Source organism: Schistocerca americana, chromosome 9, assembly GCF_021461395.2.
Source record: "Schistocerca americana isolate TAMUIC-IGC-003095 chromosome 9, iqSchAmer2.1, whole genome shotgun sequence".
NCBI classification, from domain to species: domain Eukaryota; kingdom Metazoa; phylum Arthropoda; class Insecta; order Orthoptera; family Acrididae; genus Schistocerca; species Schistocerca americana.
Genome location: NC_060127.1, coordinates 209,657,093 through 209,673,669, shown reverse-complemented (window position 1 = coordinate 209,673,669; position 16,577 = coordinate 209,657,093). Strand labels below are relative to the sequence as shown.

Here is a 16,577-nt window from a genome sequence, read left to right as displayed (position 1 = left end):
CTGGCTGCTGATTAAGCTTTTGGTTTATCGAGGCACATCTTGCACCCATTTGCTAAAAAAACGCTAACCCCATTAAAGAAAATTTTCAACCTTAGGCATACAGCTACTCGGCGTATAGTTGAACGTACATTTGGCATACTGGCATATTATCAATAGTCCTCTTGATGTTATCAATGATTTCTGCGATTCAATAATGAAAGCATGTTGTGTGCTCCACAATTTTGTGTGCAGAAGAGATGGAATCATCTTTACAGATATGGCTTATGAATGTCCACTGAAGAGTACAGATATTGAAAACCAAGCTGGAACTATACGTGCTATCAATATACGCAAGTACACTACTGATCATTAAAATTGCTACACAACGAAGATGATGTGCAACAGACGTGAAATTTAAGCGACAGGAAGAAGATGCTGTGATATGCCAATGATTAGCTTTTCAGAGCGTTCACACAAGGTTGGCGCCGGTAGCGACACCTACAACGTGCTGACATGAGGAAAGTTTCCAACCGATTTCTCATACACAAACAGCAGTTGACCGGCGTTGCCTGCTGAAACGTTGTTATGCCTCGTGTAAGGAGGAGAAATGCGTACCATCACATTTCCGACTTTGGTAAGGGTCAGATTGTAGCCTATCGCGATTGCGGTTTATCGTATCGCGACATTGCTGCTCGCGTTGGTCGAGATCCAATGACTGTTAGGACAATATGGAATCGGTGGGTTCAGGAGGGTAATACAGAACGCCGTGCTGGATCCCAACGGCCTCGTATCACTAGCAGTCGAGGTGACAGGCATCTTATCCGCTTGGCTGTAACGGATCGTGCAGCCACGTCTCGATCCCTGAATCAACAGATGGGGACGTTTGCAAGACAACAACCATCTGCACGAACAGTTCGACGACGTTTGCAGCAGCATGGGCTATCAGCTCGGAGACCATGGCTGCGGTTACCCTTGACGCTGCATCACAAACAGGAGCGCCTGTGATGGTGTACTCAATTAAGAACCTGGGTGCACGAATGGCAAAACGTCATTTTTTCGGATGAATCCAGGTTCTGCTTACAGCATCATGATGGTCGCATCCGTGTTTGGAGACATCACGGTGAACGCACATTCGTTGCGTGCATTCGTCATCGCCATACTGGCATACCATCCGGCGTGATGGTATGGGATGCCATTGGTTACACGTCTCGGTCACCTCTTGTTCGCATTGACGGCACTTTGAACACTGGACGTTACATTTCAGATGTGTTACGAGCCGTGGCTCTACCTTTCATTCGATCCCTGCGAAACCCTACATTTCAGCAGGATAATGCACGACCGCATGCTGGAGGTCCTGTACGGGCCTTTCTGGATACAGAAAATGTTCGACTGCTGCCCTGGCCAGCACATTCTCCAGATCTCTCATCAATTAAAAACGCCTGGTCAGTGGTGGCCGAGCAACTGGCTTGTCACAATACGCCAGTCACTACTCTTGATGAACTATGGTATCGTGTTGAAGCTGCATGGGCAGCTGTATCTGTACACGTCATGCAAGCTCTGTTTGACTCAATGCCCAGGCGCATCAAGACCGTTATTACGGACAGAAGTGGTTGTTCTGGGTACTGATTTTCCAGGATCTATGCACCCAAATTGCGTGCAAATGTAATCACATGTCAGTTCTAGTATGGCGCATTCGTGAGGACGACGGTTCAATCCCGTCTCCAACCATCCTGATTTAGGTTTTCCGTGATTTCCCTAAATCGTTTCAGGCAAATGCCGGGATGGTTCCTTTGAAAGGGCACGGCCGATTTCCTTCCCAATCCTTCCCTAACCCGAGCTTGGGCTCCGTCTCTAATGACCTCGTTGTCGACGGGACGTTAAACACTAACCACCTACCTACCAGTTCTAGTATGGTATATTTGTCCAATGGATACCCGTTCATCATCTGCATTTCTTCTTGGTGTTGCAATTTTACTGGCCAGTAGTATATTTTGCAACCTATTTTACGATCCCTGGAGGATCTGTTCCGAGGCAGTACGATGGACTCTGATTTCACTACGACTCAACAACACTGAAAAACGTACTTATTCTGTCCACAAAACATTATTAAGAAGTGTAATATAATAACGATGTTGAAAATATGTCAATAAGAGCAACTTTGTAAAATAAAAACTTACCTGCTTGTTCTTAAAAAAAAAAAAAATCTGTAGAGAGTTGTTGCCAGATCGTACTTTTACACTCACTTCTTTCCCATAGTTTGCTTTTCAAAGTAGTGTGAGAATAATCTTTTAAAGTTTTATTGAACAATGCAGGCCTTTTTCTACTTCATTTTTGAGCAATTCACTATCGATGCCTTTACCCCTCACAACAGCCATTTTACGAACTTCAGAGTTTCCAACTGCAAACAACTGAGGCGGCAACTACATTGTCGCCCGTGTGCGCGCATGCCAGACGCCGGATACTGGCCTACTGCTTGCCAAAATGACGATGTATTATCCGCGAGCAAGAGGGATGTTACTGTTAGACTTGAGTTCCGAATCAGATTCGAATACTAACGCTGAAGAGGAAGTATTGCTTTATTCATTAATAAATACAAAATTCAAATCCACAAATAAATATATTTTGTATGAAAGGAAAGCGTGTGGACAATTTCAAACTACGACCATGATGTGAGACACTGATTTCACGAATTACTTCAGAATGACCAGAAAGCAGGTTTATGAAGTACATGGAATAGTAAAGCACGCCATTGACTCAAATGGATGTAATGCACAGGAGCCGATTGCTACTGAACAAAAACTGGCAGTATTTTTGAGGTAAGTGATGAACGCTCACATTAATTTTTTTATGTACAGAATTATAAAATTTTGCACCCTTGTGTCTAGGCACTTTATTTTCAGCCCCCCGACACAGAATCGATGGGTGTTATATAAGTTTGACACCTATGCGTGTGCGTGTGTGTGTGTGTGTGTGTGTGTGTGTGTGTGAGCGGCGAGGAGGCAGGACATCGTAGCGCCGAAACTAATGGATTGATTTTAATGGAGTTTTTTTGTTTGAAAGTTGGTTTAATGGGGAGTGTTCTTAGCTGTACTTAATGAAAATACGCTCTGCCGTTTTCTAACCAGCCACATAAACTAAAAATGTTTGGCATCAGTAGGCTCTCTAGCTATACGTTGCCAAACCATATGATCTACATCAAGGTACATAGTACCAGATTGTAGAACTCAAACAGTCTAATTAAAAGTCGTCGAAAGCATACGTTTATCTTTCATGGTTGAAATGCAATATTTAGTAGCTCTTTTTGACCTACAGAATACACCTATGAATCAGAAAAAGAGAAATGTAAACCTAATCAGTGGTTCTCAAATATTGAAGTATTAAAAATCCTTTTGTTTTCTTTGCAATTCTACCAAAGCCGATTCGTCGTGGGGACCAGGAAACAACTATTTCGTCAATGAATTGCAACACCCTGTACAGTTTTCACGCAACTTAATGCAATAGACGCTAGGTCTTAAACGAATCTCATCTTGACAAAAAAAAAAAAAAAAAAAAAAAAAAAAAAAAAAAGATTCTGCTAGCTGGAGTGGGTTTTTTAAAACTTTTGACCAAATTTCTTTTGTAAGTGTTTTATTGCAATAATACATGTTCACAAACAAAGAATGTTAATTTACAATTAATCAAAATCTGGATCGGTTTAACGAAAACTACTCAGAAAAGAAAACGAACAATACACAAAATGCTGATATAAAAAAAGAATTAAAATCTTAAGCGAATATAATGATGATGGCCCCTTCAGATTTCTTGAAAACGGTGAACAAAGTCAGTGAGATGAGACAAACCGGATTCAGTTGTGTCGACTTTCAAATCTTCCATCTGTTGCTGTTCTCGATAGTGAGACGCTGGTCAGAATCTGTCGATATATATATGGCGATGAAAGGTGAGAAAAAGATTCTGTATTGTTTGACGCTGAATTATTTTAAGAAGATGACATCGATGGTGTATGGCTCCTTACTTCATTGTTTCTTCTTCCATAAGTGACACAGCCTGGAAAAGTTGACCTCTGATTCTGTGCTCGTAACTTTGAGGCATGTTTTTTGTCAGATACACAGATACGAAAAAACTGTGAAGAGGGTCATATTTGATATAGTTTGACTCCAATGCTCTTCCTTCTTCTGCCCTTTGTCGTGCTCTGTCCTCACGCTGTTGCATAGATTGTTTTAGCAGAATTACAACGTCTTCCTGTTTTCTTTTTCTTGATTGATTTCTTTGAATAACTGGAGTTGAAGTTGCGGTGTGATGTGTTATGCACTCTGTTCCTAAGCTCCTACTAGATCCTTCATTGCTGTCGTCATTATTATCTTGACTTTGCTCGTTCCCCTCATTGTCGAGTGAGTTGTTATCCTCTAATTCCTTTCTCGCTGATGTTTTAGTTATAACTTGTGAGCTGTGATCGCTGTCATCACTTATATTATTACCACGTGGACCACCTGACATAAAAGGTTCAAGAAATGGCACCTGGTTTTGATATCTCCGTGGCTTGATGTTCTCAGCAGCAGCTCCGCTTTTCATATATTTCAGCTGTCGTCGCAGCCTCTCAGCTTAAGCCACAAAGTTTCCGTCTCTTCCCCTGCAATAATTAACAACGTATAACTCATCAGGAATTAATGTTGTTCCATATAGACAGACAAACTAAAAATAAGCAATATTAACTTAGAGTGTATGGATAAAGACATATTTGCAATGTACTTTTATCGTTCCAAATTAACAATATAATTTCGTTTTGTTTCAGATATTTAGCCTCCGGTGACAGCTACAAAAGTATTGCGTATAACTATCTCTTGGGAGATCGAACTGTATCTAATATTGTAAAAGAAGTAGATATCGCTGTATGGAAAGAAATGCAACCTACTGTGTGGAAACCTACAACACAGACATGGAAATCAGTCGCTTCACGGTTTGAACAGATGGCAATTCCCGCCACACTGCGTTGGTGCAGTCGACGGAAAACATGTTCTTATTAAAAAAAACTCGCAAAAACGGATCATTGTACTTATAAACATACATGCTCCATTGTTTCGATGGCGACAGTTAACGCAGATTACAAATTTATCACCGTCGTTGTTGGCGCAATGGGACGACTCAGCGATGGACATGTATTTGCTAGCAGAGTGTTGGCCAAGAAAATGAGGAAAAAACATTACTTCCCACTCCTGAACTAATACCTACAATTGCTAGTTCAATGCCGTATGTGTTTGTGTTATATGAACCTTTCCCATTATCGGAAAATATTATTAGACAATATCCGAGGAGACAGGTTACCGACAATTACGAATATCAGGTCTTCAATGCCAGACTTTCTCGAGCAAGGCAAGCTGTGGAATGTGCTTTCGGTATACTCTCTTCACGTTTCCGTGTGTTCAGGAAACCATTTGAAACCACAGTCGGCACAGTGAAAGATGTTGTGAAAGCAGCCTGCGCTCTGCACAACTATTGACGATCTTCAGTACTAGCCGCACATGATTTAAACGACATCGAACGGTTGCCATCAACTCAGTTACTTCGTGAGCAAGGCAACAGGCGGAGGACTTCATCAGCTGCCTTCAAGGCGAGGAAAAATTTCACTGAATATTTCAACACTTGCACAGCAGCACATGAGTCAGTGGTAATTATTGACAATATAACAACTTCCAGTTATTGTACCATTATTGTGCTCCACAGGTTATGTGCTCAAGCAAAATACTCGTTAGTGATATGTATTAACTAAAAAACAGTGAAATAAATATTGCAGTACTTACCGTCTTTCGAACTCAAATCCTTTGCTATATCACTCCAAAACCGGTTCTTGAGTTTGACCTTCATGTAGTCTGCGTGTTTCGTGTCATACAGCTCCCTGTGTTCCCTCACTGCCTCTATTAATTTTGCTTCTGCCATTGTGAGAAGTAAACTATTCATCCACTGCACAACGCCCACTGTACAGCAGAATAGCCTGTGTACTGTCAGTAGCTGTGAATAATGCACGCGACAGGAATGCAGAATCTAGCTAGGTGATGCCTTATGGAAGAGTTCACGTCGTTCGAAACACACTGTCATAAATGTTGTCTGTCGTTGTCTGCAATACTTTTCAATAAATTAAATATATCAAATCGCCACATTTTTTCAAAGATACTCATACTTTCGGAATAATACCGACCACATATTCATTTGTGTATCCTGTTACACAATTAGCTTATTAATGCTGATACTGTGTATGCTACCATTTAGATGTTTTTCTCGTCATGACGAGCCAAATAAAACATTGTCATTCGTGAAGGTTTCTCGACTGTTTCTAGCTTGCAGTGGAAATGTGATTTTCACATGCATGTAGTACAGTGTGTCGTTATTACATTTTACATCTACATCCAAGTAATGACAGTGAGACTTCTATACTTCATGTCTTGGACGCTTTTTTACCAGGAGCACAAAGGGGTCAATCCTGGGAGATTATTCATTTCCGAATTTTTGTAACAGATCGTACAGATACGCTAGCTTACTAGGCAGCGAGAATATAATCTTGCTTTACTTTCCTGCCTTGATGCTCAATCACATGATTTTATAATATTCCTTGCTTCCTTATTCACTACCCTCTGTCCCTTCTTGCGATCTGAAAACATCGCGGAGGCATATGGTGCAATTCCAGCGGCCAATGGCTCATCAGATACTGAAGTATACATTTTTCTTAACAGAAGAAAACCAAAACAAAACTATGCAGATATAAATAACAGAATAGTATAACGTGCTAACGAAGAAAGCTGGAGCGTTTAAATGGCGAAAAACGAAACACTACCCAAAGGCGATAAAATTCAGTACACAGTAAGGCAAAATTTATCGTATTGGCAATACTACCACTGCTGATATGCGCCGTTCCGATGTGAACGTATGGCCGGGCTACTTTTCGACTCCCCGCCTCAAATTTCCCACGGTGCTAGCGAGGCACGCGCGACGCGAGAAACTGTGCCTCAACCACAACGCCGCGCGTGTCCCGTCGCGTCGCAATTTGCGCGGTCCCATTTGAAGCTGTCATGTTACAAAAACGCGCGCTGCGTTGCGTCGCGCCACACGCGTCTCAGTTTGCGCCTAGCCTCAGATTGTGCTTAGCCTCTGTGGAAAAGACACACAGTCTCCCGTCTGCGCCCGCCCTTAGGTTTAACTTTCGCCGAACAAACGGCATGCAGCTGATATGGTCTGAATTTCGCCCGACGTCGGTGTTAACGTCAGACGCGGTCGACATCGATGAAGCTGCTCTCACATTTTCAGCATTGTTTGAAATGATCGCTCGAACTGCGCGGCTTCCTTCAACGCCACCTAGGAACAAAGCCTACACGCGAGCCGGTCATTGTCGCCGAGCGGTTCTAGGCGCTACAGTCTGGAACCGCGAGACCGCTACGGTCGCAGGTTAGGATCCTACCTCGGGCATGGATGTGTGTGATGTCCTTAGGTTAGTTAGGTTGAAGTAGTTCTGAGTTCTAGGGGACTGATGACCTCAGAAGTCAAGTCCCATAGTGCTCAGAGCCATTTGAACCTACTACGGGCGAGAGCTGAGTACGATTTGTTCCTAGGTGGCGTTGCGTCCTTAGTCGGCGGAATATCCTTTGCCGCCTGCGCCATTACTGTTTCCGTAACTATCCCGCGCAGTGCAAAGTTTAGCTCGCGGATCTCAACGCATCCTTATAGTGATGATGATGATGATGATGATGATGATGATGTCCCATACTCCGTGACGGAGCGTAGGGGAACGATGCGGGAAACCGGCACCGCCGTACTAGGCAAGGTCCTAGTGGAGGTGGTTTGCCGTTGCCTTCCTCTGACCGTAATGGCGATGAGTGATGATGATGGAGACACAACAACACCCAGTCATCTCGAGGCAGGAAAAATCCCTGACCCCGCCGGGAATCGAACCCGGGACCCCGGGCTCGGGAAGTGAGAACGTTACCGCGAGACCACGAGCAGCGGACATCCTTATAGTGACGACTATAATTATAGACTTTGCGAGGAAGACTTGTCTGCAGTATGAAGCACTTCCTGATTAGTGACAAACATCAAGATAGCATCGGTCCATCAACTGGCGTTGGGGAGGGAGATAGTCCAAAGGCGAAAACGAGGTATGATGAGAACTGTTTATTGCTAGGCTTCACAAAAACTAGGATCTATGGTGACGGACGTGCGCAGTATGTAATTTGTTTAACGATTTTAGCTGTTGATGCCATGAAATCTAACAAGTTAAAGAGGCATCTTGAGACCAAACATCCTAAATTAACGGGAAAACCAAAAGATTTTTTTTGTCAGAAAACTATTTTACAATGTACCCCGAAGAACTTAGCTAGAACGACGAATGTGAGGTCTAAGGCCCTTTTAGCCTCTTACCAGATTTCTCATAGAATTGCTAAATGCAAGAAACCACACACGGTTACAAAAACTCAAGTTTTACCACCAGCGATTGATATAGTATCAACAATGTTTGGGGAATTATTTGCTCAACAGCTGAAAAGTATTCCTGTCTCTAATGACACAGTGCGTAGAAGAATTTTAGACATTTCTAACGATTTACTCGAACAGTTAATCAATAAATTGCGCAACAAATATTTTCCACTTTAAGAGGACGAAGCAACTGACATTCATAAAGATGCTCATTTGATTGCTTATGTTAGTTTCGTTGATGAATTTAACATTCGAGAGGAACTTGTTTTCTGTGAGCCGATACAGAAAACAGCTACAGCTGAAAGCCATTTTGACATGCTCAATACTTTTTTAATTCATAAACGGTACATTATGGAATAGGTGCATTGGAGTATGCACAGACAGAGCTCCGTTATGTCTGGAATTCATGATGGATTACCAAGTTTATTTTTTTTAAGTGATTCAATATAATGATCCTGTCCCAACGTAATGAGCATATATGATTAATTTAAATCGCCTGCACTGTTACAGTTACATAATTGACTGTAGATAGGTGGGCCTATTAGAGGTTCCACTGTTCGTGTTATTTCAAGGTTGCAAATGTTACTCTGAAACGTTCTCTTTTCTACTACATTATTTCCCCACTTTTTCGGTATTGATGCTGATCTTCCGAAATATTTGTCTTTGTCATCGCAGGAAGTTGTATGTCTTCTTATAAGACTAGATGCCCTTGACAATCACTGTAAGTAGTTGTTATCGAGGGTTTTTAAAGTCATTTTGAATTATACCGTGACTGACAGATCTTAAAGGATTTAGAGTTTTGCTGATTGCCTGACTAGGGACTCGGTTATTTGCTACACTTAACGAAGAAGTCATCATCATCATCATCATCATTTAAGGCTGATTATGCCCTTCAGCGTTCAGTCTGGAGCACAGTCCCCCTTATAAAATTCCTCCATGATACCCTATTCAGTGCTAACATTGGTGCCTCTTCTGATATTAAGCCTATTACTTCAAAATCATTCTTAACCGAATTCAGGTACCTTCTCCCTGGTCTACCCCGACTCCTCCTACCCTCTACTGCTGAACCCATGAGTCTCTTGGGTAACCTTGCTTCCCCCATGCGTGTAACATGACCCCACCATATAAGCCTGTTAGCCCTGACTGCTACATCTATAGAGTTCATTCCCAGTTTTTCTTTGATTTCCTCATTGTGGACACCCTCCTGCCATTGTTCCCATCTACTAGTACCTGCAATCATCCTAGCTACTTTCATATCCGTAACCTCAACCTTACTAATAAGGTAACCCGAATCCACCCAGCTTTCGCTCCCATACAACAAAATTGGTCGAAAGATTGAACGGTGCACAGATAACTTAGTCTCGGTACTGACTTCCTTCTTGGAGAAGAGAGTAGATCGTAGCTGAGCGCTCATTGCATTGGCTTTGCTACACCTCTCTTCCAGTTCTTTCACTATGTTGCCATCCTGTGAGAATATGCATCCTAAGTACTTGAAACCGTCCACCTGTTCTAACTTTGTTCCTCCTATTTGGCACTCAATCCGTCTATATATTGCTTTCCCACTGACATTACTTTCGTTTTGGAGATGCTAATCTTCATACCATAGTCCTTACATTTCTGATCTAGCTCTGAAATATTACTTTGCAAACTTTTAATCGAATCTGCCATCACAACTAAGTCATCCGCATATGCGAGACTGCTTATTTTGTGTTCACATATCTTAATCTCACCCAGCCAGTCTATTGTTTTCAACATATGAGCCATAAATAATATGAACAACTGTGGAGACAGGTTGCAGCCTTGTCTTACCCCCGAAACTACTCTGAACTATGAACTCAATTTACCGTCAACTCTAACTGCTGCCTGACTATCTATGTAAAGACCTTTAATTGCTTCCAAAAGTTTGCCTCTTATTCCATAATCTCGTACAACCAACAATAACTTCCTCCTAGGAACCCGGTCATATGCCTTTTCTAGATTTATAAAGCATAGATACAATTCCCTGTTCCACTCGTAACACTTCTCCATTATTTGCCGTAAGCTAAAGATCTGGTCCTGACAACCTCTAAGAAGCCTAAACCCACATCTGGCCTCAACTAATACTCGCACTTTCCTTTCAACAATACCTGAGAAGATTTTACCCACAACGCTGATTAAAGAGATACCTCTGTAGTTGTTACAATCTTTTCTGTTTCCATGGTTAAAGATTGGTGTGATTACTGCTTTTGTCCAGTCTGATGGAACCTGTCCCGACTCCCAGGCCATTTCAATTATCCTGTGTAGCTATTTACGACCTGACATTCCACTATATTTGATGAGTTCCAACTTAATTTCATCCACCCTAGCCGCTTTATTGCACTGCAACCTATTGACCATTTTCTCCACTTCTTCAAATGTGATCCTATTTCCATCACCATTCCTATGCCATTGTACATCGAATTCTGAAACATTACTGATCGTATTTTCACCTACATTGAGCAACTCTTCAAAGTATTCCCTCCATCTGCCCGAGGCATCAACAGGATTCACCGGCAGTTTTCCTGACCTATCCAAAATACTTGTCATTTCCTTCTTACCTCCCTTTCGAAGACTGCTAATTACAATCCAGAATGGTTTTCCAGCAGCTTGAGCCATAGTCTCCAACCTGTTTCCAAAGTCTTCCCAAGATTTCTTCTTGGATGCTGCAATTATCTGTTTGGCTTTCTTTGTTTCTTCAACATAACTTTCTCTGTCTACCTGAGTTCTAGTATGTAGCCATTTTTGATACGCCTTCTTTTTCCTTTTACAGATTGCCTTGACTGTGTCATTCCACCAAGCTGTTTGCTTCATCTTCCCTTTACACACTACTGTTCCAAGACATTCTTTAGCCACGAAGAAGTGCACAATGAAAAACGAAACGTTCTTTTTGTGGGTCCCACCACATACAGTTTCCGTCGGAGACGCTGAAGACAGGTGTTAACTTAAACAAGGCACCTCTGCTGGTCCGATGGTTCCAGTGACACACTTGTACCAGGTAAGTACGAGGTTACTGGCTCCCATTCGCGCGAACTCAGCAGTTTTCTTTGCCTTAGAATGCTGAGCAGGAGGTCCTCACTCCAGCAACAGAGAAGTAACAACAGTAGCCCTGCGCCCACCAAATGCCGTACGACGACGACTGTTAACAATATTTATACCAAAAAAATTAAAGGACGTTCCCTTGCAGTGACACACTTCCGGCAGTTTCGTGATGATTACGGAACTCCGTGATTCAGTACTGGCCGCTTGGCACCAACCCTGGAGAAGCTGTAGAACACAGACCCTCCCTAGTCCAGTGCTCATCAAACTGCGGTCCGTGAGCTGTATGCGCCACGCAGTGATCACCCGTATTTCATAATACGTCCGCATTGTTATTAAAATAGCATTGATCGCTTTTTCCATTTTCTATAATAACACCATATTCCAAAGCAATACAAATTTTACGATTAAAAATTACTCGTTCTTTAAATTACGTTTATTAAAAAAAAACGAAAAACTTTAGCACTACTACTATGGCTAAGGCCGGTATTACACTATCGTATTTCTTACACAAAGAAATATGATCAAATATTCGTCGTATTTCTTCGACAAAGATCTCTGACGTGGCGCTAAAAAGGGCTATTACACTGTCGTCATGTTTTTCATCAAATTTCAGGATGGCGGACAGCAACTCGTTATGCGCTGCATTTGCTAGTACCACAATTGCACTGTGTGCGTACTTGGAAGAAAAGCGGCGGATGAAGTCATAGGAATTACATCGAGATAGTAAAAGCATTCAGCAAAATTTGTTACGAGAGCTGCTAGTGGATGACATCAAGTCTTGTATATAAATTAATTACGAATAGATGAAGGTGTATTTCAGTATTTGCTCAGTAAAGTGGCTTCTCATATTACAAAACAGAATACTGTCTTGAGAAATGCTATATGTGCAGAAGCCAGACAAACTGTGAACTGGGATTTCTTGATACAGGACAGAGCTACTCTAGTTTACAACACAGCACTGGAATAACACACTAACCAAAATTACTCCAGAAACGTGTGAAGCGATTTATAAAGCACTGAAGGGGGAATATGGGAAGCTAAATACGTGTTTAGTACACTATATGGGCAACAAAAACTATTTTTATTTTTGAATAATTTAATTAATGGAATTAGTGTTCCAACAACTGCGAAATTTTTAAAAAAAGGTACAAAACAGATGAAGCGCTTTTTAACTTGTGATACACAGAGTTAAAAAATAAACAAAGTAGAATGCAAAGCTAAGAAAGAATTTTTTTAGTTTATAGAGTGACCACATTCTCTATTCCGGATTGCTGAAAAGCAAGGTGGATGGCTGTTGCTGTGATTCTGCACATGAAGTCGGTTGCAACATATTCCACTTGCCCATCAACAAATTATTAATAGCATGCACTGTGCCTCTTGCTCACCCCACACCCTAGTCGAAGCAAGTTTATTAAAAAAAAAAAGTCGAAGGAACACACCAACTTTGTAGCCATGTTTACAAACACACTACAGAGAGATCAAACAGCTGTAGCGACGCCAGCGCTCCAAGCGGCTACATTTCACATTGCAGTGAACAGAAGACGAACGACTTTTATGATCAAATCTACGGCGAGGACCTAGATTTGATCATATTTATTTGACGACAGGCGAGATTTGACAAAGTTCCCTATCACACTGTCATATTTCTTTGACATAAATATTTGCCATATCAGCTTTGACAAAGAAATATGATAGTGTGATACCGGTCTAACTGATCTTTTGGCTTTTTACCCGGTTATTAGCACAAAAAAATCTGTTATAACCGAGACAAACAAATACCGAAAAGTACCGGTTATTCACAAGTAAAATGCCGGTATCGGTTATTCCCATGCCTACAACTTATCGCGCCCTTGCTGTAGCTACTCTATCGGGAGCTCATAATAATTCATGTAGATCACCAATCAATAATAAGATCGGTAAGTATGCAGCCCGAGGTGCCACCCCACTATGTCAGATTTCGGTCTTGAGCAAAAAAGTACGACGCTCGCTGTCCTAGCCCGTTTTCTCGAACACAGTCCTCTTGGCAAAATGTTCGATATCCGACCAGTGATGGAGAACGCTGCATTTTCACGTATCGCCTCTCCGCAGTAAACACTGACAGTACTGTATCTCTCGCAGGACTTGATATTTTATTTGTGTAGTCCCTCTACACCACATATGCACTGTTTATATTGTAACAAAGAAAAAAAAATTACGAAACTACTGAACTTATGTTTGTTCCTTGGAATTTCCCTTTCTCCAATCATTTCCCCAATTAGAAAAGTACAATACACCCGTCCCTGTCATAAAACACACAGCCACACCAATTTTCAGCGTTAGACTTGCACCAGGTCTTCCGGTCTCAACAGCAGTCCCAAGTTTCCACATTGTGCAAAACTACGATGGACGGCAAGGCGGAATGCTACAATTAGACAGATAACCGTAAACAAGCGAGTCAAAGAAGTGCTCACTCACGGAGCGAAGTAGACAATGTCTCTATCGCATTAGTCAGTTACAAACTGTTGTCACCGGCAATTCGCAATTTTTCACAAACACAACTTTTATTTATGTAAGTTTAAAAGGTTGATGACTGAACAACAAAAGAAAAGTAACAATAACGATGACAGTAAAAGTCTCCAATTTGAGACAAAGAAAAGTTAACTTCTAATTTTCCACAAAGTTTCGTGGTAACACACACACACACACACACACACACACACACACACACACAGTAAAAGCCCTGTTCAGAGACGAAGACGTAATTTTCAGCGGTCGAAGTCCACGAGGTCGGCGTCCGGAGTGAACTGAACTCCGGGGCTGATCCTAGCTCCTAAATAGCTGTCTCCAGCCAATCAGGTTTTGGCGTAGTGATACTTCCTGCAGGCAGTGGCTCGAACTCCCCCTGCAGGAATTAGTGCTCGGAATGTCTGTTTCCATTATCTTGTACGTAAATAGCCGGTGTTTACCATGGTGCTTTTGGTACGCCCAGGACATAGACAACCCCGTTCTCTGTGGTGTAATATGGGTTGCCGGCACTCAGGGGCTATGCTGGCTCCGGCATAACACAAACCTTTTTCAGTCGATTCTGGTCACACAGTTGAGCGTTGGTTCAGTTGCCAGGAGTGTGGTCGCGTTGGCAGTGTCTCCGCTTCTTGTGCTAGGTGTAAAGCCAAGAAACCACAAAACAGACTCAGTGCATAGAATTATACACTACTGGCCATTAAAATTGCTACACCACGAAGATGACGTGCTACAGACGCGACATTTAATCGACAGGAAAAACATGCTGTGATACGTAAAATGATTAGCATTTCAGAGCATTCACACAAGGTTGGCGCCGGTGGTGACACCTACAACGTGCTGACACGAGGAAAGTTTCCAACCGATTTCTCATACACAAACAGCAGTTGACCGGCGTTGCCTGGTGAAACGTTGTGATGCCTCGTGTAAGGAGGAGAAATGCGTACCATCACGTTTCTGACTTTGGTAAAGGTCGGATTGTAGCCTATCGCGATTGCGGTTTATCGTATCGCGACATTGCTGCTCGCGTTCTTCGAGATCCAATGATTGTTAGCAAAATATGGAATCGGTGGGTTCAGGAGGGAAATACAGAATGCCGTGCTGGATCCCAATGGCCTCGTGTCACTAGCAGTCGAGATGACAGGCATCTTATCCGCATGGGTGTAACGGATCGTGCAGCTACGTCTGGATCCCTGAGTCAGCAGATGGGGACGTTTGCTAGGCAACAACCATCTGCACGAACAGTTCGACGATGTTTGCAGCAACACGGACTATCAGTTCGGAGACCACAGCTGCGGTTACCCTTGACGCTCCATCACAGACCGGAGCGCCTGCGATGGTGTACTCAACGACGAACCTGGGCGCACAAATGGCAAAACGTCATTTTTTTTGGATGAATCCAGGTTCTGTTTACACCATCATGATGATCGCATCTGTGTTTGGCGACATCGCGGTGAATGCACATTGGAAGCGTGTATTCGTCATCGCCATACTGGCCTATCACCCGGCGTGATGGTATGGGGTGCCATTGGTTACACGTCTCGGTCACCTCTTGTTCGCATTGACGGCACTTTGAACACTGGACGTTTCATTTCAGATGTCTTACGACCCGAGGCGCTACCCTTCATTCGATCCCTGCGAAACCCTACATTTCAGCAGGATAATGCACGACCGCATGTTGCAGGTCTTGTACGGGCCTTTCTGGATACAGAAAATGTTCGACTGCTGGCCTGGCCAGTACATTCTCCAGATCTCTCACCAACTGAAAACGTCTGGTCAATGGTGGCCGAGCAACTGGCTCGTCACAATACGCCAGTCACTACTCTTGATGAACTGTGGTATCGTGTTGAAGCTGCATGGGCAGCTGTACCTGTACAGGTCATCCAAGATCTGTTTAACTCAATGCCCAGGCGTATCAAGGCCGTTATTATGGCCAGAGGTGGTTGTCCTGGGTACTGATTTCTCAGGATCTATGCACCCAAACTGCGTGAGAATGTAATCACATGCCAGTTCTAGTATAATATATTTGTCCAATGAATACCCGTTTATCATCTGCATTTCTTCTTGGTGTAGCAGTTTAAACAGCCAGTAGTGTAACGGGCAACAGACGAAAATTGGGCGTGAATAAGTAATGCAGCACTTTTTTTGTGATAGCAGGTTGGTTTTATTCACGAACCTAATACATCACATTGTTCTCCACTCTTTTGGTTACATAACCCCATTTTTCAGTATAATCTCTGTTCAATGCGATGGCCTTGTGCCTTACTGGGAAGGCCTGTACGCCCGCGTGGTACCTCTCCACTGGTCGACGTCGGAACCAACGTCTTGCTACATCAGTAACTCCCCCGTCACTCACTCACTGCTTTCCTCGGAGTGCATCCTTCATTCGGCCAAACAGATGGAAGTCGGAAGATGCGAGATCCCGGCTGTAGTGTCGAGAAGGAGAACATCCAATGAAGTTCTGTGAGCTCCCCTCAGGTGCACAGACTTGTGTGAGGTCTTGCGATGTCGGGGAGAAGGCGAAGTTCGTTTGCATTTTTGTGGCGACGAACACGCTGAAGCCGTTTCTTGTTTCCTACAGGTAGCAA

At 42.8% G+C, this 16,577-nt stretch overlaps 1 protein-coding gene across 4 annotated transcripts in view; it reads right to left on the bottom strand.

Annotated features, from left to right (window-relative positions):
* The window catches only part of LOC124551159 (zinc finger protein 420-like), a 121,636-nt gene that overhangs the window by 34,835 nt on the left and 70,224 nt on the right, over positions 1–16,577 (bottom strand). Inside the window, exon 6 of one of the 4 annotated variants that reach the window (XM_047126131.1) lies at positions 3,590–4,606. The exons of the other annotated variants lie outside the window; for them this stretch is intronic. Within the exon in view, the coding sequence (XP_046982087.1) occupies positions 4,579–4,606 (28 nt within the window). The 3' untranslated portion in view covers positions 3,590–4,578. Of the gene's footprint in view, positions 1–3,589; positions 4,607–16,577 lie in introns of those variants that run through there. 4 annotated transcript variants of the gene reach the window in all.